This window comes from Triturus cristatus, chromosome 5_2 (assembly GCF_964204655.1).
Source record: "Triturus cristatus chromosome 5_2, aTriCri1.1, whole genome shotgun sequence".
NCBI classification, from domain to species: Eukaryota; Metazoa; Chordata; class Amphibia; order Caudata; family Salamandridae; genus Triturus; species Triturus cristatus.
The window spans coordinates 467,923,376-467,945,257 of NC_140588.1; the positions used below are offsets into that span (position 1 = coordinate 467,923,376).

Sequence of the window (21,882 nt, forward strand, 5' to 3'; positions counted from 1 at the left end):
TCAATACGATTTACATATCATTATAAATCCTAGAGCAAACCAGCAAGTGATGGTTGTGGATGAGGTTACCATAGAGACAATTGCTGAAGGTATGACTAATATATTTTCAGATGAAATTGGTGAACTCAAGAGATATGTTCACAAAATAATACTCAAACCTGATGCAATTCCTATCCAACACAAAGTAAGAAAAGTCCCCATTATTGCTAGACAAGAAGTTAAACACATGCTTGGTGAAATGATTCAGCGGGCATTATAGAACAGATAGAGACATCTAGCTGGATTTCACCAGTCGTCATCACGAGCAAATCGGATGGCAGTTACAGGTTCTGTGTGGACTTGCGCACCCTTAACCAAAATATAGTTGTGGATAATTTTCCATTACCTAACATAAATGAATTAATCTTGTCTCTAATTGGGGGGGGGGGGGGGGGGGGGGGGAGAGAAGTACTTCTCAAAACTAGACTTACGCAGTGCCTATCACCAGATTAAGTTGCATGATGATTCCAAACCTTTAACGGCGTTTATCACTTCAGAAGGGATATTCCAATTCACAAGAATGTCGTTTGGTTTGGCATCAGCTGCTGGAGTGTTTCAGAGAATGATGGGCTCAGTATTAAAAAGGTACAGAAAATGTAGTTTACTTTCAGGGCGATGCGTTAGTATTTGGTGATACAAAGGAGCATCACAATTTCGTATTGAAAGAATTTTTGAGTAAAATGGACAATGCAGGGTTGACACTTAAAAAAGAAAAATGCAAATTTGCAGTAGAAGAAGTGGAATATTTAGGTTACACTTTATCAGCCAATGGAATTAAACCCAAGAGAGATTTGCTGAAAGCCATAAGAAAAGCGCCTGCTCCTTCAGATAACGACCAACTTAGATCTTTTTTGGGTCTTATAGAATATTACGCAAAGTTTGTACATAACTTTGCAGAGAAAACAAAATTAAGGTACTTCTCAGGAAAGGGCATAAATTTGTTTGGACCGATACTCAACAACACACTTTTGAGAGAATCAAAAAAGAAATTTGTGAGGCTAAGATTTTGACTCCTTTTGACACCAAGTTGAGATCAATTTTAACTGTAGATGCTAGCGCGGTAGGGATTGGAGTTGTTTTGGCACAAGCTCATACTTCAGGAATAAAAACAGTTGCTTTTGCGTCAAGATCTCTTACAAGTTCTGAAAGGAATTATTCGGTGACAGAGAAGGAAGCTTTGGCTGCAGCATGGGGAGCTGAATATTTTCGTATGTATCTGTGGGGCTTCCACTTTACTTTAGAGACAGACCACAAACCTCATTAAGATTTTGTCTCCTGGAGGCGCAAACAAAGGTTCAGCAAGGTTAGCCAGACTAGCTGCTCGTCTACAGGAGTACTTCCATAGGATTGAGTACATTGCAGGATGGAAAAATTGATAAGCTGATGGGCCATCTAATGTTGAATCTTTTCAATGTGAAGGTGCAGTTGCTGCAATTGATGAAATGGTTGAATTTTGCAATGGAGCGATTGATAAGAATCAATGGAGTGTGTGTATGGCCAAAGATTAAACTTTAAAGATGGTGAGTGAATTAATTGTTAAAGGGGGTAGGAGAGAAAGCACCCTTCCCATTGGTGTAAGACCTTTTGAAAAAGTCCTTGAAGATCTATCTATCTCTGATAATGAAGGAAATATCATTATGAAAGAGGATAAAGTCATCCCTCAACAAGACCTTAGATTTGCTTTATTTAAACTTGCCCATGAGGGTCATATGGGTCAGTCTCTTACCAAAAAGAGACTAAGGGAACACCTTTGGTGGACCGCTATGGATCAACAAGTTTCTGAATGGGTAGAGAAATGTACCGAGTGCCTAGAAGGTGAAAAAAGATTGAAAGTGGGTGACCAATTAGATATAGGTAAAATCGCGGATCCCGGCTTACCTTGGCACACTGTTTGTTTAGACTTCATTGGTCCTTTGTCCAGTATCAATTGTAATCTAAGGTTTGGTGTGGTCTTGGTAGATGTCACGTCAAAGTGGTTAATTGTGAAGTTTATTAAAGAGATTACTACAAAGAGCACTATTAAGGTTCTATCTGAAGTTTTTAGAGAAAGAGGCTATCCTGTTAAATTAATCACAGACAATGGCACTCAACTAATCTCCGCTGAAATGACCACATTCTTGAAATTATGTGGGATTTTACATACTAGAACATCTATATACAACCCGCAGGGAAATGGCATCGTTGAGAGGGCAAATCGTATGATTAAGGGGGTGATCCAAATGGCTATAGCAAGCAGAGGTGATGTGCAAAAGATGGTAGACGAATTGGTATGGGCCTACCACACAACACAAATACTGTTTCAGGAAAAATCCTGTTCATGGTTATGAGAGGACGCTCTGCCAGTACTAAATTAATTTAAGCATGGATGAATAATTGTATTGGTTTAGCTAATCCTAATGGTGATAAAGGAGGAGACGACAAAGTCCTTACACGTAGAGTAAACATAAAACCTAACGATTGGGTCAAAGTTAAACCTGGCCGCGTTAGTGCCGGGTTTACTAAATTTCATGGACCATATAAAGTGAAGAAAGTTCATAATAGACATGTAACACTTTATAATGTTGAAAATTGGAATCTTAGAAGAGTGGCACTCTACAAGAAAGGCAAATTACATGATGAGAATGATAGGAGTGAAGAGGAAAGAAACTTCAATCCTCATTTCCTCATGAATGACGATGAAGCAAGTGGAAGATGTTCTGATATATTACCAAGTGATTGTGGTGATAATGTCACTAATAGAGTTAGGCCTCAAAGATCAAGATGTCCTCCTAGACACCTACAAGATTATGTATGTGGTGACTTCTGAATTTATCTTGGGCCTTGAAAATCAAGATGTCCTCCTAGATATGTACTAGATCATGAATTTGAGGACTTCTAAAATTCTAAACTCGTTTTGCAATATATTTCATCTTAGTTACTTTGTCTTATGTTTTATTTATTCCCATATTTATATTTTCCTCATCATTAAGTATATAATACAGTGGTTCTGTTATTGTACATTTTGTTATTGTTATGTAAACGAGATAAAGGAAGGAGGATGTGTTGTAATCTTAAGGTGTCACATTGCAGAACATGTGTTCTGCTGCTTTAAATGTAAGGTTCTTCTATGGTTCCAGCATTGCTATGTTCCATGACATAGCTGCACTCTCTGGAAATACCAGTTGTAAGCGGAGTCCAGTGGGATTGCCAACGCTGTCTCTGCGCTCCTAATAAAGCACTTATCTCTTCCCATTTACACCTTTAGAAGTCTGCTTCATTTACAACATGTGCCTCTGGTCCCTTTCATCACACTTCACTTTAATAGGTTTCAGAAGCCTGGGTTTAAATGTAAATAGAGAAAAGCAGGTACTTACTGTCCCTGAGTTCATGTTTGATACTGAGAAGTGCAGGTGCTCTCCTATTAAAAATATTGCACCAGTGCTGAAAAGTGGTGGTTTTCTTGGTACTCCTCCTTTCTAATCAGAGAAACTGCAGGTGCTCGGTAGCTACCCATTAAAGGACTAAGTTGCTCTAACTTCCAGACACAAAAAACGTAAAAGATAATAAACAAGTAGCAGTAGATTCAAGGGTTGTTGCAAGCCTATCTATCTAACTGAATCAAAGCCTTCAAATGGCATCACTATTCATATCGTGAATATAAAACTTTGTGACCAAGTACCTTATCACATGGCAATATCTATTAAATTAAATATACAAAACGCACTTTAAAAAAACATCTGGCTTCTATTTATACATCTTAAAGCAGCTCTGTGGGGGCAGTGCAAGGAAAAACGTTAATGACTGCCACTATATAGATACATTTTAAAGACTAGCAGTAAAGGTTTACTAAAACGCCAATATAATACGAGCATTTCACATCTTCCCCGATAGCTACAAAGGGCGGAAACAGTCAAAATAACCTTTCCGCATGTTATCTCAAACAAGGCTTTGAGGACTTTGACACCAGGAATACTGCGTATACTGCTGGCTCAGCTCTGCAAACTCTTTGCCAAAATGCCGAGAACTTCACGGGTAGGAAAAGTCAACAAACACCTGCCGTAAACAAGCGCTCTCCCCCGTGGGTACAGAGTGACCACACCACCAAAAGCGAAATCCACTGTATTTGTCGCGTTTTATTTAAACATTTTCAAGTTTGTAACTGTGGCTGGAGTTAAAAAAACAGAAGGCCATTCCTGTAACTCACGGGAATTCAGCGTTTTTAAACACAGCTCGGGTAAGCAGGCTCGAGCTGTAGCCATAAAAGCATCCTACGTGCCTCTAACATATAGAGATTCTCGCACCCACAGACTAATGATTAGTCACTTTAAAAGACACGTTAGTATAGTCACATCGCAAAACGTTAGTCTGTTAAACCATGTAACTTTTTTTTATCCCCACCACCCCTTGCTTTCCTACTGCAGCTGCAACTAGGCACTGAGATATCCCTCATTCGGACAACTGCATATCTGCTCGTCAGACCAGCTTTTCCTATGGCCCGTTGCAGTTCAGGAGGGTTGTTGGGGTTATGGCGTACACGCTCGGCTTGCAGCACGGCCCCAATCGGTCACACTAAAGGTGACAGAAAGGCCGCGCTACTACCAAAGTAAACGCCTGCTCAATCAGGTTGACAGGGAGCAGCGGCCCATCCAATACCTTCGTCCCATCTTTACGGGATGCGTACTCCTTATTGCCCAGTCCACCGTGATAGTCCTTCTTCTATTTCCACAGCATCATGATCTCCTTACAGTACCAACCTCAGGGGGGCGTGGCTGTGTAACCTGGGAAGCCATCTCAGAGTCAGGCGAACGAACGGCCAGCGAGCTGGACTGTAGGTCGCAGTCTGTTCGTGCCCTACTATGTGAGTGTGCACTAAAATGCTGTCGTCTGTCTTTAATCCAAGCTCTCCGGGCAGGTCGAAAATCGTCCTCTAAACGTTGCATGTCAGAGTCTTTATTTACTTTAGTGATTTTATGTAGCACGTGACACGGCCAGTAGACAGCAGAACTCTTTACACAAGCATTTGCAGTGCAATAGGTCTCGCATTTACGCGAGTTTGAGCTATTGGCATTGTAAATAACAATGACTTATTTATGTTTTGGGTTTTAAAACATAAATAAAAGGCATTGTCAATTACATTACTAATAGCTTAAATTCTCACAAATGCGAGACCTATTGCATTACAAATGCTTGTACCTTCCATTTATTCTTATTCAAATTGTTATGTATTATTTCACATTTCTTTCCTTACTTATAGCCATTTATGTATTTTTTCTATCTCTTTTCTCTTATTGTCACGCGCATCTATGTGTCACCGTAGAACCCTCACCGTGTACTTAAGTGACGTCATAGAACGTTTCTGGCACTTGCCGGTATCTCATAGAGCAGTTACGTTTGTTTATCTTGTGCTGCCTGTGGGCCCTTTATGATTATATTTTATCCTCATAAATACTTATTTAAACTGGCACCGATCGTTTTGGCTTCCTTCCAGAACAATTTGGCGACGAGGACGTGTAAAGAACCGGGGCCCACAGAGAAGTTGAGTAATGCTGATTTATGGCTACGTATTCTGAAGTGAAAACGGAAATATACTTTCGCGGCAAAATAATTGGATTCATCGTATTGCAAGTATAACACGGTATTGTTAAAGAAACAATGAAAAAAAAGTAAGTTGCTGTTTTGATCATATTAACTTTGAGTTACCGTTTGGCAGTTGGCGTATAATGGTGTACTGGCTGCTGTGTCCGCGAGCCAGCTGTTGTGACGTAGGTATTCAATTCCGCGTCTCGTGGAATGAATGCCGGAGAAGTCACACGCACTGCAGCGTGTAGTAGCGTGCAGCCATTTTGAAGTCAGTCAAAAGACGGAAACTGACTAAGTAAACACTGAGTGTTAACGAAACAAACGAGCAGTTAATGATCATTGTGCAGCGCATTTATATATCGTTGTAATACACTAAACAAAGGAAAAGAGTGAAAAATAAGGACAATAATCTTGAAGTAATTAAAAAAAAACGTATAAATATGGCTCAAAGCAATAATATTTGTGTGCCACAATATTTTTTGAATGAGCCAGGAAAACCAACGTTAAAATGGAAAAGCTGGTAAAGATCATTTGAGAACTACATAATATCTATTGATGGAAAAGAATATGCAGCAGAACGGAAAAAAGCATTGCTATTTGGTTTCCTTGGTAATGCAGGTCAGGAGATATTCGATAGTCTGCCAGAATATGAAAGTCCACCAGGTGTGTTTATTCCATTGGATGACTATCAAGAGGCAATAAAGAGATTGGAAAAACAGTTTTCTGAAGAAACTAATGTAATGGTTGGCAGACATAAATTTGCATTGAGAAAACAAAATGAGGAAGAAACAATTGAGGAATATATAGCAGCTTTGCGAGTTTTAGTGAAATATTGCGAATTTGAGGATATGACTGATATTTATATAAGAGACTAACTAGTATTTTATTGTTTCTCAAAGAAAATTCAAGAGAGGCTACTTGCTTGTAGAAACCCAACTTTACAAGAAGTAATAGACATTGCAAAATGGATAGAGAGATCTTTGATTTCTACTAAAGAATTGTCAAATGCTGATTCTAACACAAATGTTTTCTATTTACAGGAGAAAAAGAAAAATGAAGACAGAAACTATGATAAAAGTAAGAGTAATAAAAGAACATTTTGCATGTTTTAGATGTGGCTCAAATGAGCATTGGGCTGATTGTAAAACATGCCCTGCTATAGGGAAAAGATGCATGAAATGTAAAAAATATGGGCATTATACAACATTATGCAAAACCAAAAGGAGTAATGTTAAAGGTAACGCAATAGACGGTTTTGAAGAAGATATGTGTGCTAATATTGTGTTATCGATAGACTCTGTAGACGGAAAAATAAAGGGACCTCTATGTAGTGTACTTATTGGTGATGTTGAATTGGAAGTGATAGAGATCAGGGTACCTAAAATAAACCCACTACCACGGATAGAGTAATTTCACAGTTACACGCACATACATTCATCATACGCTAGGGCCCATTTCACTAACATACGCTCAAATACTCTACCAGCATAAGACCTGTGGGAAGAAAACCCTGCATCTATATCTAGGACGATAGGACCTAATTATAGTGGTTGCCCTTAATCATACTCTATACAATCTATACAACAATAATCAAAATGTACTCAATAATTGACAAGAAAGAATATTCAACACCATGTTTAAAAGTTATATTGCTTTATCTAAAATTAGTCAAAGTAAAATCAATCAGAATAAATCATTTCTCATAGTTACCTATTCTAACTAAGTGTCAGAACGGGTCAGGACCAGTCTCTCGGTAAAGTCTCTCAGGACAGAGTCCTCAGCATCGAACCTCAGCAACGCGTGAAGGTGGCCAAAAGAGTGGGGAGAGCCCTCCCTAAACTAACAGTTTTTATAGTGAAAAATACAAACACACATAAAGTTGGCTGAATAAACTGTATCACTGAGCAGAACGAGAAGGAAGAAATGTAACATTGCTACATCTGTAAATCTCCGCTCAGGAAAAGTCACAAGACGTGAACTACGGAACAGGAACCAAGAAAATAAAACATGTAACACATTTAATCCGGTTTCTCCTCGGCCATCGAGCCACAGTTCAGAGTTTCCCTCTAAGGCTCCTTTGTCTTTCGAGATGGCCAAGGACACTTTCACTTTTCTTGGAGAACACCCAAAGCTGCTGCCGTCCTCATGGAAAATTTCATAGAAGGACCATGGTCAGTTGTCTTCGACCTTTTTCCAGCAGGGGTCTCTCTTGCCACATCACAGAAATATTCACTCGAGGCCAGGCTCTCAAAATTAGCCATCATGGATTAGGCCTCCATAGGCCACAATAGACCATCTCAATTAAAAGAAATAAAAACAACGTTACTACAGCATAATGATTAAACAGTGTTAACCCCACTAATACCCTTATGTGTACGCATTTATCTAGCTTTGCGACATAAAAAGCATTAATTCAGACAGCGTTTTGTGCTCAAAATAAATAGCACACAGCAACGTTTAAACATGAAAACTTGCACGTTATTGTAAATACAAGAACAGCACAAATAAGCTTAACCCTCATGTAACCTTCTCTTGTGTTAGGACAAACGGGTTGATTAGTAAAACACACTTGCACAAGACAAATAATTAATTGTTAATTATTAATAAATTAATAAAACGCATAGACATGCCAGAGCTTCAAAAGCCCCAGAATTTTCTAAAAGAAAACTCTGCTCCAGCAATCCCCCCTTTGGTGATTTTATCACCAAATAAACCCCAAAAAAAATTAGTGAAAATTTAGTCCCATTTTAGGAAATCAGAAATGTCTCTTCCCTTTAGACAACATTAAACACCAGTCACTCTTTCATCATCTCTCTTTGTTTCTAAATAAACACTCTCCCTCAATTCTTCCAGTTCAATCTCTTCTGGTTCTCTTTTTGAAATTTTCAAATTCTTGTTTTTCTTTCCATGGCTGATTCAGGTTCACCAATAACTTTAATATCAGACATAACATTTAAAAAAAAATGGGAGTAAAGTGGAACTTAATGAAACTGATGTAAACCCAAAAGCTTTTGGGGAATATGATATCAATATGGTTGGTTACTTTCTAGACACACTTTCATTTAAAGGAAGAGTAATTAAAACAAAAATTGATGTTGCAGAACACGGACGTAATTTGATAGGGTGGAAAGATTTAGCTAAGCTTGGAATAATTTTGAAACCAGGTGCTGAAGACCCCATTATTCTAGATGATGAATATGTAAATAACGTTGAGATAAAAGAAAAATGTGAAAGTATTGAACTCATTTTGGAAAGTAATAAGGATGTTTTTCAAGACAAAATTGGATGTGTTAAAGGTTTCGAACATAAAATTAAACTTAAAGAAGGTGCTATTCCTGTGGCACATAAAGTAAGATCTGTTCCACTATTCGTAAAGAAGGAGTTAAAATTGCTTTTAGAAAAATTGTGTAAAGAAGGCGTTATCGAACCAAATGATTCTTCAGAATAGGTTTCAACAATTGTTGTCTCAAAGAAAAAGAAAACAGGTGAGATCAGACTTTGTGCAGACCTTAGATCACTTAATAAAAATATTATTGTAAATTGTCATCCGCTGCCGAAAATTCAAGAAATATTAACATCAATAGCTGGCTCAAAATATTTTTCATTAATAGACTTAAGGTCAGCATATCACCAGGTATGTTTATCTGAAGAGTCCAGGGACTTGACAACATTTGTAACCCCATTTGGGGCATTTAGATACATTAGATTGCCATTTGGATTAGCATCCGCATCTAGTGTTTTTAAAAAATGAATAGACATTCTTTTTGGAGAAATTGAAGGGGTGGAGGCTTTTCAAGACGACATCCTTATACATGCTAAAACTGAAAACGAACACAACAAAATATTTTAAAAAGTATTAAAGATATTAAAAGAGAAAGGTATGACCGTTTCTAAGGATAAATGCCAATTAATGGAAAATAACATTGAATATTTAGGTCATGTCTTGTCATCCTATGGAATTTAAACCCAACAATGATTTGATAAAAGCAATTAGAGAAGCCCCGAAACCCAATGACAAAGAGACACTTAAATCATTCATGGGACTAAGCGAGTATTATTCAAATTTATTTCAGGATATGCAGATAAAGTAGAACCCTTAAGAAAATTATTACGTAAAGGAATAAAATTTCAATGGGGATAAGAACAAGATACTGCATTTGAAATTACAAAAAATAGTATTGTCGAAGCACCAACACTTCAGCCATTCGATCCAACTCTAAAAACCATTATAACTGTAGATGCTAGTGCCGTGGGCATTGGTGCTGTATTTTGCCAAAAGAAAGATGAAAAAGAAAATACCATTGCATTTGTTTCCAGAAGACTAAGTAATGCTGAAAAAAACTAGAGCACAATCGAACGAGAAACGCTAGCATGTGTATGGGCAGTGGAAAAATTAAAGACATTTTTTATACGGAAAAGAGTTTGAAATAGTAACTGACCATAAACCTTTAATTTACATGATGGACGGATGTGGTCGTGGAAATGGAAAAGCAAGTGCAAGACTGATAAGACTATTATCTAAATTACAAGAATTTAATTTCAAAATTTGACACATTAAAGGTGGATTAAATTGTAGAGCTGACTGCTTATCACGTTTGCCTGTTGGTGATAGTGAGGAAGCTCTACTTGATTTTGTTTTTAAAATTATTTTTTTATTGATTTTCAGGGTTTCGCAATACAAAGACACCATATTAAACATTTGTAGCATCCTTATTCTGTACATATCGCACCTTAATTCGTGCGTAATACAATTCCGTCGCTACATAGATTCATTCTTTTGTACCCTAGGATGAGTGTTGCAAGTCCTGCCGGGGTATCCACCCCTGTTATTAATAAGGTTTTTGCAATATCTATATCTATAAAACATTCCCCAACTCCCCCCCCCACCCATTCCACCCCTGTCTCACTTGTGTGTCTGTGCCCTGTGCGTTTTGTATTTTTGATTGTATACTCAACCCATTCTGCATATATATTGTATACAACACCTGTCCCATGTGTTAACAACAAAAGACCTCCGGCGCCCTTCTTTGTGGACAGTGATGTGTTCTGTGCAGGGCCTAAGGCTTCGCCTACCGATTTTATCGCTTCCATCATTGTTTATCTGAAGAGTCCAGGGACTTGACAACATTTGTAACCCCATTCGGGGCATTTAGATACATTAGATTGCCATTTGGATTAGCATCCGCATCTAGTGTTTTTAAAAAATGAATAGACATTCTTTTTGGAGAAATTGAAGGGGTGGAGGCTTTTCAAGACGACATCCTTATACATGCTAAAACTGAAAACGAACACAAAAAAATATTTTAAAAAGTATTAAAGATATTAAAAGAGAAAGGTATGACCGTTTCTAAGGATAAATGCCAATTAATGGAAAATAACATTGAATATTTAGGTCATGTCTTGTCATCCTATGGAATTTAAACCCAACAATGATTTGATAAAAGCAATTAGAGAAGCCCCGAAACCCAATGACAAAGAGACACTTAAATCATTCATGGGACTAAGCGAGTATTATTCAAATTTATTTCAGGATATGCAGATAAAGTAGAACCCTTAAGAAAATTATTACGTAAAGGAATAAAATTTCAATGGGGATAAGAACAAGATACTGCATTTGAAATTACAAAAAATAGTATTGTCGAAGCACCAACACTTCAGCCATTCGATCCAACTCTAAAAACCATTATAACTGTAGATGCTAGTGCCGTGGGCATTGGTGCTGTATTTTGCCAAAAGAAAGATGAAAAAGAAAATACCATTGCATTTGTTTCCAGAAGACTAAGTAATGCTGAAAAAAACTAGAGCACAATCGAACGAGAAACGCTAGCATGTGTATGGGCAGTGGAAAAATTAAAGACATTTTTTATACGGAAAAGAGTTTGAAATAGTAACTGACCATAAACCTTTAATTTACATGATGGACGGATGTGGTCGTGGAAATGGAAAAGCAAGTGCAAGACTGATAAGACTATTATCTAAATTACAAGAATTTAATTTCAAAATTAGACACATTAAAGGTGGATTAAATTGTAGAGCTGACTGCTTATCACGTTTGCCTGTTGGTGATAGTGAGGAAGCTCTACTTGATTTTGTTTTTAAAATTATTTTTTTATTGATTTTCAGGGTTTCGCAATACAAAGACACCATATTAAACATTTGTAGCATCCTTATTCTGTACATATCGCACCTTAATTCGTGCGTAATACAATTCCGTCGCTACATAGATTCATTCTTTTGTACCCTAGGATGAGTGTTGCAAGTCCTGCCGGGGTATCCACCCCTGTTATTAATAAGGTTTTTGCAATATCTATATCTATAAAACATTCCCCAACTCCCCCCCCCACCCATTCCACCCCTGTCTCACTTGTGTGTCTGTGCCCTGTGCGTTTTGTATTTTTGATTGTATACTCAACCCATTCTGCATATATATTGTATACAACACCTGTCCCATGTGTTAACAACAAAAGACCTCCGGCGCCCTTCTTTGTGGACAGTGATGTGTTCTGTGCAGGGCCTAAGGCTTCGCCTACCGATTTTATCGCTTCCATCATTGTATCCCATTCCATCGCTATTGGTATTTTTCGCAGCCCCTTGAGTTCTTCTGTACGTAATGCCGCACTCTCTGCAGCGCCCCATTTCACCATTTCCGAATGCCATGTCAGTGTGTCTGGGGGTCTCCGCGATTTCCAGCGCATAGTTATATTACGCTTAGCTAGAATGAGCGCTAAATCTATAAAGCGGTATTGCACTTTATGCTTTGAGGCTTGTTTGTGGAGCCCCAAGATGCATTCCTCCAGTGTATTCTGTATTACCCGGTTTGTCGCCTCCCCTATCCTTTGTCGGACAGCGTCCCAGTATCCCCGCACCTTGGGGCAGGTCCACAATATATGCAATAGGCACGCTCCCTCTAATAGGCATCGCGGGCAGCAGTGTGGGGTATGCGGGAACATTCAATTTAATTTGTGTGGGGTAAGATGTAAATGTAAATGTGCTTGTACTTATATAGCGCACAGCTACCCCAGTTCGGGGTTTCCCGGCGCTGTACTCATACCGCTAGGGAACCCTTCCTGGCTTTTCCCCTGTGAAATGTCCACTCCTGGGCATCCCCAGGGTGAAGCCAGGCATCCCAGCGCTGTTGGGGCCGTTGTGGAGATTAAGCAAGCTATTGCCCAGAGTTGCAGCTTTGGACCCATGAATAGAATAGGCACTGAGGCGAGAATAACCGGTCCGCGGAATTAATAGCCCGAGACCCTGCCACGACGGGAATCGAACCCTGGTCCCGGACCAGTGCTCTGCATCGAGGTCTGCCGCTCTAACCATTGAGCCACACTTCTCCACTACCATTGTCTGTATGAATTTGAACTTCGCGTTCCTAGATGTCTTCCGTGGGTGTTCCAGTATCTGTGTCCATTCTCTGTCCGTGATGGCTCTACCTATGTCCCTCTCCCATGCCGCCCTCAGTGTAGTAAGGTCAGCCGCCGTGTGCGTGCTAATAAAGGTGTAGATCCATCGGATAAGGTGTCTACCTCTCCCCATATAATATAACGTCCTAACTAGCTCATTGGTTATGGGTTCCTGTGTGTCCTAATGTATCTGAGCAATGCAGCGTGTGTTATATATAAATGTGCCGGGGCCCCAGTTTCATCTACGATGGCGTCATGATCTAATAATGTGCCATCGCCAAAAAGATCTGCCGTCGTACTAACTGCTGCATCCAACCAGGGCTGCAGCCTGCCTTTCGTAAGCGTGCCTCCTGGTAGGGGAGTCCCCAGTAAGGGAATGTTTCCTGCGTATGCTGGGGGGCCCGTGTGTAGTGTATTGCTGCCTTCGAGCAGCTAAGCGCCGTGGCCAACAGTGGGGGGAGGTCGCCCCGTGGTCTACTACCCGGTAATAATAACTTGTGTAGCACTCCTCTATCTATGTCTGCCATTGTGAATCCTATCTCCTGCAGGTTACGTCCCGCTGTCCAATATGATAGCCATTGTAATTGGCTAGCATAATAGTATGCTCTCAAATCCGGAACACCCAGGCCTCCCATTCGTGTGCTTACTTGTAGCTTCTTTAGACTTATGCGTCGCCGGCCATTTCCCCAAATAAGTTCAATTAGCATCGTATTCAGTAATTTAAATGTGTTCTGTGGTACTTTTAGCGGTAAGTTCGTAAAATTGTATATGAGCCTCGGTAGTACCACCATTTTTGCTATGGCGATCCTCCCCATTACAGAGAGTGGCAGTGCTGTCCAGAACCCTATGCTGGACCGTAGGGCCCGGATTGCTTTGTGCAAGTTTCCCTCTAGCATGTCTTCATGTGCCCTGTATATTTGTATGCCAAGATACTTGAAAGTATTCTGGGCCACTTCCAGCAGAGCGTCTCCAAAGGGCACACTGCTGATTTCCACCTGGTCTGTGAAGAAGAAAGCATATGATTTCCCTACGTTTATTGCTAGCCCAGAAATCAGTTCAAATAGTCGGAACATGTTGTATATTGGGCCCAGCGGCGCAGTGAGGTCCCGGAGATACAATAGGATGTCGTCTGCATATGCTGAAAAAAGATGTGTCATATTCCCTATCACTATGCCCCGGTCTGTGAGGCCTTTACGCAGTGCAATTGCTAATGGTTCTAGTGCTAGTATGAAGATTAGCGGGGAGAGAGGACAGCCCTGCCTGGTCCCTTTATGTATGGAATGTTCCTCAGAGATATGATTACCAGTTCTTGCTCGTGCCATGGGGGCCCTGTAGAGTAATCGCACCCAGGTGATATACCCATCCGGGATTCCAAACCTTGCCAGGGCCTGGAACATGTATTCCCAGCTGATAGAGTCGAAGGCTTGTCTTAGATCAAAGGAGAGACAACCCGATTGTGGGTAGAGGTTCGGGGCTTCCGTCATTAAGCAGTGCAACTTCCTGATATTTAAGGACGTGCTTCGTGCCGGGAGGAACCCTGTCTGGTCAATGTGAATTAATCCAGGTAAAGAGGGTAGCAATCTATTTGCTAGCACCTTGCTTAATATTTTATATTCCGTGCTGAGCAGGGACAGCGGCCGATAATTGGCCATATCCGTGTGGTCTCTTCCGGGTTTCGGGAGGGATATTACTAAAGCTTGTGCCATTGTGTTCGGTAGAGTCCCCTTGTCCCACACTGCTTTATATAGCATCTCCAGTTGCGGTACCAGAGCTTCTGAATATGTGCTATAGAATTCTGCGGGAAGCCCGTCTATACCAGGGGTTTTATTACGCGGAAGTCCCTTTAAGGCTATACGAATCTCGGCTTGGGTAAGGAAGGTCCACTTGATGATACAGAATGTGTAGTGGCACATATCGATGCAACTATTATGTGCGAAGGATCTATCAGCAAAAGTGAATGGTTGGAAAATCAAGAAGGGGATGTAATTATTAAAAACGTTTTTCATTTCTTAACAACCAAATGGCCGCCTATTCGAAACTTAAATGCGGAATTGAAAAGTTTTCAACAAGTTTGCGATGAACTAACCATAGAAAATGGATTTCTAAAAAGGAATGATCTCTTTGTACCACCGTTAAAGTTAAGGAAAAAACTAATACATCTTGCACATAAGGGTCATCCTGGAAGTACTGCAAAAAAGAACATTTTAAAAAACTATTATTGGTGGCCAGGAATTAATAAGGATGTCAACATTTTCATTGACAAATGTGAACAATGCTTGAAAGCAGATAAACATTGGAGAGTAACAAAGAGTGAAATGCAAATGGTAGAAATACCAAATGGACCGTGGTCAAAAATTGCCATAGACTTTTCTGGTCCGTTTAATGTTCTGCAAGATGACTGTAAATATTTAGTGGTTATAACTGATTATTATTCTAAATGGGTTCATTATGAGTTCTTGCCTAATATAACTACAGATTTGGTAATTCTATTCCTTAAAAGAATATTTGCTTTGGAAGGTCAGCCTAAAATTATCGTTTCAGATAATGGTACTCAATTGATATCTAAAAAAATGAATGATTTTCTTAGAAAACATGGTATAAAACAAGAAAAGACATCGCTTTATAGCCCAAATTCTAACGGGCAAGTGGAGAGAGTTAATAGATTTTTAAAGGAGAGCATTCAGCTAGCTATAGCATCTAATTTAAATGTCCAAGAGCATATCAACGAAAAAATAAGTAGTTATAATAACACTATCAATGAGACAACAAAACACACTTCTTTCTATTTAATGAGAGGTAGGAATTGTAACACCGTTCTTACACCAAAATTCAATGAGTGGTATATTAAGGGTAACACTTGTGATACCGTAAATAATGATGTCATCAAAGTTAAAGAGAAAATTGTAGCTAAGCAAAAGGTCACTAAAATGTATTCTGATTTGAGTAATAAGGCTGAAGAAAAGGTGTTGAAGAAAGGCGATTGGGTCATAATAAAGAAACCGTACAAAGTGCCTAAAGGCGAATCTACATTTACCATTCCATTTTGTGTAAAAGAGGTTTCTAAAGGGGCAGTTTACCTTGGTAAAAAGGGTTGGTGGAGCAAAGATGATGTTGTAAAATTAAAGGAAGGCCAGGAAAAAATTATAATGAAAGGTAGTTCAGAACAGGCTGACATTAACAATGACAGTTTATCATCGCGCTGCCCTCCCTTACGGTGGAGGACAGGGATTTGCTGGACGCTCCTCCCACCTCGGACGAAATTGCCCTGGCTATTCGCTCGGTCGCATCCGGCAAGGCCATGGGCCCCAATGGTATCCCCATCGAGCTCTACAAGCTACGACCGGATGTACTGGCGCCCCACCTGCGCGCCATGTTCCTGGCGGCCCGCTCGCAGGGTTCCCTCCCGCCGGACCAGCGTCTGGCCACAATCGTGGTGATCCACAAGGAGGGGAGACCCCGTGAGCGGGTTACATCCTATAGGCCTATCTCGCTCTTGAACGCGGAGCCCAAAATCCTCGCCAAAGTGCTGGCCAACCGGCTGGTTGGCGTGGTGGGCGATTTGGTCCACCAAGACCAATCTGGCTTTATACCCCATCGCAACACGGCTCTTAATCTGCGACGCTTGCATGGGGTGCTCGCGCGTGTCCCGTTTGTGCGGGAGCCGGCCATCTTGGCGTCCTTAGACGCCACCATGGCGTTTGACACGCTTGAATGGCCATACATCTGGGCGATGCTGGCGAAATTTGGATTTGGACCGGGATTCATTAGCTGGGTCAAATTGTTGTATTCGGGCCCATTGGCGCAGGTGGTGGTGAATGGGCGAGTCTCGGCCCCCTTCGCGCTGGGGCGGGGCACGCGTCAGGGTTGCCCCTTGTCACCGCTCCTGTTTGCATTGGCCTTGGAGCCCTTGGCGGAGTGGCTGCGGTGGCACCCCTCCATCCGTGGTCTCCGCTGGACCCCCGAGCATGAGGACCGCGTGTCCCTCTACGCCGATGATATCCTTTTGTATCTCGCCTCCCCGCGCAACTCGCTGATTGTCCTGGTTGATGTTTTGCGCTCCTTCGGTCGTAACTCAGGCCTTGTCATCAACTGGGCGAAATCCTGCGTGTATGTGCTTTCCGGGGAGGCTCCGGCCCTACCACGGGACTGCCCGATCCAGATTGCCTCCCAGGGGTTCCGGTACCTGGGTATATATATTACTCTAGACCCGGAGGTCCGCTACGAGCGGAACTTGCTGCCCCCCCTCCAGCGCTTGCGGGAGGACGTTGCGCGCTGGCGGCGTCTTCCGCTTTCGCCGCTTGGCCGAGCGGCCTTGTTTAAGATGATGTCCTTGCCGCGCTTTCTGTATGCGCTTCAGAATACTATGGACTTGGTTCCGGCGCGCTACTTCCGTGAGGTGGAGAGCCTGCAGCGGTGCCTGTTCTGGGACGGGAGGCCGCGTATTGCTCTGGCTAAATTGACGCTCCCGTGGTACGATGGGGGGGTCGCCCTCCCGGACATTAAACGGTATTACTGGGCCTCCCAGCTAGCTGCAATTAATCATGGCCTTTACGGGCCCGCCCTGAACCCGGCATTTGAAATGGACAAGATGCTCCTGCCCGGTGGCGACTACAATCGAGCGCTCTACTCTGGCGCGCCCGACTCCCGTCTGACGGGACCGACGCGTGTCATGGTGCGTGTCTGGCACGCGGCTAATGCAGCGATGGGGTGGAAGGACCGTTTGACCCGGGCGACACCGCTATATGCGTCTGAGAGGTTGGGCTCCCTGTGGACATCGAAGGGCTTCGAGAAGTGGGACACGATCGGAATCAGCACAGTGGGAGATCTCTGGACGAGGGGGGGATTCAAAACTTTTGAGACGCTGCAGACGGAGTTTCAGCTGCAAGGCAGTGAGTACTTTCGGTACTTACAAGTCCGCCATGCGCTGGGCTCCGTCTTCCCGGATGTCGCGTCCATTCCGGAGTCTTCCCCCCTGGAGGACCGAGTGCTGGATGGCCATGTCCCAGACAGCACGATCTCCCTTATATATAAAAAGCTGATCAACGACAGATCGTGCCTGCTGACTAGTCTCCGCGAGGCCTGGGTTGCCGACGGGTTGGAACTGGACGACGAGGACTGGATCTCCGCGGTGGCCTCTCCGAAGGAGGTGGCCATTCCGGCTCACCTTCGCTTCGTCCAGCTTAAGATCCTCCACCGGGTTTACGTGACGGGGCCAAGGCTTCTACGTATGGGCTTTGCTGGTGACGGATTGTGTAAGCGTGGCTGTGGTGCTTTGGCAACTTTCATGCATATTCTGTGGGAGTGCCCAAAGGTGGAGCGATTCTGGCGTGGTGTGCATGAGGTCCTGCGTGTGGTTACGCGTGTCGCGCTGTTGCCTGAAGCGAGGAGATGCTTGCTGAATGTGTGGGAACCAAATGACTATTCGGTCCCGCAGAAGCGGTGGGTGACTCTGGGATACATGATAGCTAAGCGTGACATTGCTCAATTGTGGGGATCCCAGAGGCCCCCGGCGGTGTTGGCCTGGAAAGAACATATGGATTGGTGTATGTTTCGTGAAAAGGTAGTGTATGTGGCGAGGGGTAAGCCTGGGGCGTGGGTGAAAATCTGGGGCCCCTGGAACGCCTATCGCGGGGGTATTTGTGAGCCGCCACTGCTACCGGCCGCCTCACCAGCTCCGTCCCCCTAGCCGACCCCCTCCCCTAGCCGCGGGCATGTGGTTCCCCTGTCCTTGATCTATTCCCATTCCCCTCTTCAGAGTTTGGCTGCTGGTTGGGATCCCCCACTTAAGGAGCACGTGCCGTCACTTTGGATTGCGGGTTGCCTTGCGGGTGTGGTTTTTTGTGTTGTTCTGTTTTGAAAAAAAGGAAACCGTATTGTGGGCTTGGAGTTATGTGGCCTGCGCCATTGATATCTCCTGATTTACCGATCTGCACCGCCAAGAGACTTTTACTGTAGGTATGTCATATGCTTCTGCCACTCTAGCGGCCGGCCGGATGGTTGTAGGCCCATACCTGTAACCTTTTTTAACATGTAATAAACGGTTTCAAAAAAAAAAAAAAAAAAAAAAAAACAATGACAGTTTATTGGATTTTGAAAGCAAATCATCTTGTAACAATAGTTTTTATGATGTTAATGATACATTTGATTCTTCAGTACTTGAAAGAAACACAACCACATCACAAGAGGTAACTGATTTAATGGTGAATGCCAGTAATCCATTAAAACAAGTTGATGCTTCGCTCGATGAAAATGTTAATGAATCTATAACCGAAAATGGTAATTTTGTTTGCGTTGATGATGCTTTTTACTGTCAAAACAACTTTAATCAAAACCGGACAGTATCAGGCAGAGAGGTCAGGATTCCCAAACGTTATGACAATTTTGTTATGTTTTAATTTGTTTTTATTGTATTGGAGGGAGATTTTGTACCTTCCGCAACACGGGGCCAGGCCGAACACTGTCCTCTAAGCGTTGCTGGAACTGTCACCCTCAGAGTCTTTATTTATTTTAGTGATTTAAATTTTTTTTTTTGATTTATTTATTTTTTTTGTCCTCATTGCTACCATGGTTTCAATGCCAGACCAGATTAACCTACATGCAGCTGTCTCAGTTCATAACAAAACTGGCAGGGTTATATAAGCGAGATAGTGGGTACACAATATCCCTCAGCTATTGCAGTCACAATCTTGGAAGGCAAAGAACCAAACGGTTTCCTTCTTATAGGCAACCTTGGTATAGGTAGCAGCCAAGTCAGCCCGGGCTAGGACCAGGTACCGGCTAATCTCATGGTGCGAAAGGGAAGGGGGGCACCATAGCAGGGTAATCATCGGACCCGCGGAAAAAAAAAAGAAAAAAAAAAAACCCCGGCTATTTCAGTGTACCCATGATAACAAATACCAGAAAGCCCTTTTGCTCTGATTACCAGATCTAGCAAGGTCCATACGTGATGTATACAAAATAGAAGCCTGCCAATCGCTAAAGTTGGGAGGGGACGAGTCCTTCCACTTCCTGCAGATCTCCCTTCTTGCCAACAACACCGCATAGAACACCAAGTTCTTGGCCGCACTTTGAACTCCTTCCCAAATCCCAAAGATCACGAGAGGCAAGTCAATGTTAACCTGAACACCCAATGATATGGTTAAAGTATTACTGATAGCTGCCCAATATGACTCTAGGCTAGGGCAGTCGAAAAACATATGGGTGTCTGATGCTGCCAGAAGGCCACACCTTGAACATGCCATTGGGTTGCCCTCAGAACATTTAGATAATCTGAGGGGAGAATAGTATGCCCTATGCAGTGTAAAAAGATGGTTTCTGCGTAGCCATGAAGGCTTCACTATACTGCACAAAAGGCCGAAAGAAGCTGACCAGAGATTTTGTAGATTTGGACCAGAAATTGAAGGACTCCACAACAAGTCAGGCAGGTTGAAAACTCCATCCGTTTCCTCAAGTAGGAGTCTATAGCATTGTGAGGTCTCCTTTTTACCGGGTGGGTTGTTGACCAAATTATCAATGAGTAGGCTATATCCTCCAAGTGGAAATTTGTTTCTTTCATGGGATTGAGTCTTATAGGCCTGAGTCCAACTAGACATTTGGACGTATTTGAACCTTGATAGATTGGGGCCGATCTTAGCCTGGAGCTGATCCCATGAAAGCAACTCCCCTTCAAAAAAGAGCTCTCCCCAGACCTCTAGGCCTGCGTCTCTTATAGGCGCCGCTAAGATATCTCCAAGCCAGGCGGGGTTTTCCGGTAGTCCCTGTAGGAGAGTAGGGTCTGCAATCCTATGATCACCCAGATTTTTTTGCTTTTGCTTCATTGGTTTATGACTCTCCCCGGCTGTGGGCCTGCCAATCAGACCCACAGCCTAGCTGTTCTCTCTCGAAATTAAACACATGTACATTAGGTGCATCCACCAATTGGAACTGGGCCGCCTTGTCAGTCCCTGTCTCAGCATACCACAGGTATCCAGGGCATCGGTGTACCCAGGGCCTACCAGGGGCTACAGCATGTATTATGCCACCCCTGGAATGGCCGCCCAAATCTGACACAACTGGCTGCACGACAGCTGGGGCAACGTGGTGTAATCACCCGTTGCTGTAGGTGTAGTATTCCTACACCTAACCCTAAAATGGACACATGGATTCCTATCAGTCACTCCTATGGCAGGCCTTATCAATCCTGAAGGCAGAGTGCAGGGAATCATGTGGGACGGTGCTCTGGCGCGAGCTGAGCCCGTCGACGGCTTGCGGAACCAAGTCCTAATAGCCGTTCCATGGTGACGCGGGCCAACTACTTTTAAATGCATTATAATCCTCGCGGTTATTTGCTAACTTTGGCATCGCATCACCTACACATGTCGAGTAAGGTGTCATACGAATTGGAATACGAACCCCTCGCCAGTTCTGGCGACGGGGTTAGCATTCCCCCCTTTTAGAGGGGCACAACATGGAAGTAACCTTGAACCCCGGTTAAAGTTGACTCAAGCCTCAGCATCACAAAATGGATGCTGCCACCAGACACAAGTCTGACCTCCTGCTGCTGGGAGACCTTCCAGCGAGGGGAGCTTGGACAAAGGGTTTCCTGTCGAGGGCGGTGTTAGCACCATCCCAGACAGGGTTTGTGTATCCCAGGTAGGCAGGGCTGAAAGGAAGGTGATTGCCAGTGGCACCCCGGTGCTCACTGTGCATAGCCCGGCTCAAACCAGTTTCGGGGGCACACCAGCCCCTGAGCTGGGGCGAAGCCGGACAAAGGAAAGGGGTGTAACCACCCCCCTCCTGGCTCCACCCATAGGTAGAACCTAGTCACGGGCCAGCCCCTCTTTCTTAGAATAAAGGTAGGAGCGAGTCCCCTTCCCAAATTGGATAATTCTGAATCTTGAAC

The 21,882-nt window shown here is 42.8% G+C and overlaps 1 protein-coding gene and 1 long non-coding RNA gene across 3 annotated transcripts in view; one reads left to right on the plus strand and one right to left on the minus strand.

Annotated features, from left to right (window-relative positions):
• CDK13 (cyclin dependent kinase 13) overlaps positions 1-4,884 on the minus strand; it is an 807,643-nt gene extending 802,759 nt beyond the window's left edge. The window contains exon 1 of one of the 2 annotated variants that reach the window (XM_085607435.1): positions 4,672-4,884. In XM_085607435.1, coding sequence (XP_085463561.1) covers positions 4,672-4,682 — 11 coding nt within the window. In that variant the 5' untranslated portion in view covers positions 4,683-4,884. Of the gene's footprint in view, positions 1-4,430; positions 4,484-4,671 lie in introns of those variants that run through there. The other variant, XM_085607434.1, reaches the window with a different exon arrangement.
• LOC146823163 (uncharacterized) overlaps positions 4,786-21,882 on the plus strand; it is a 105,010-nt gene continuing 87,913 nt past the window's right edge. The window contains exons 1-3 of the long non-coding RNA XR_014962142.1: positions 4,786-4,876; positions 5,507-5,681; positions 6,639-6,675. This is a non-coding gene — a long non-coding RNA (uncharacterized LOC146823163). The remainder of the gene's footprint in view (positions 4,877-5,506; positions 5,682-6,638; positions 6,676-21,882) is intronic.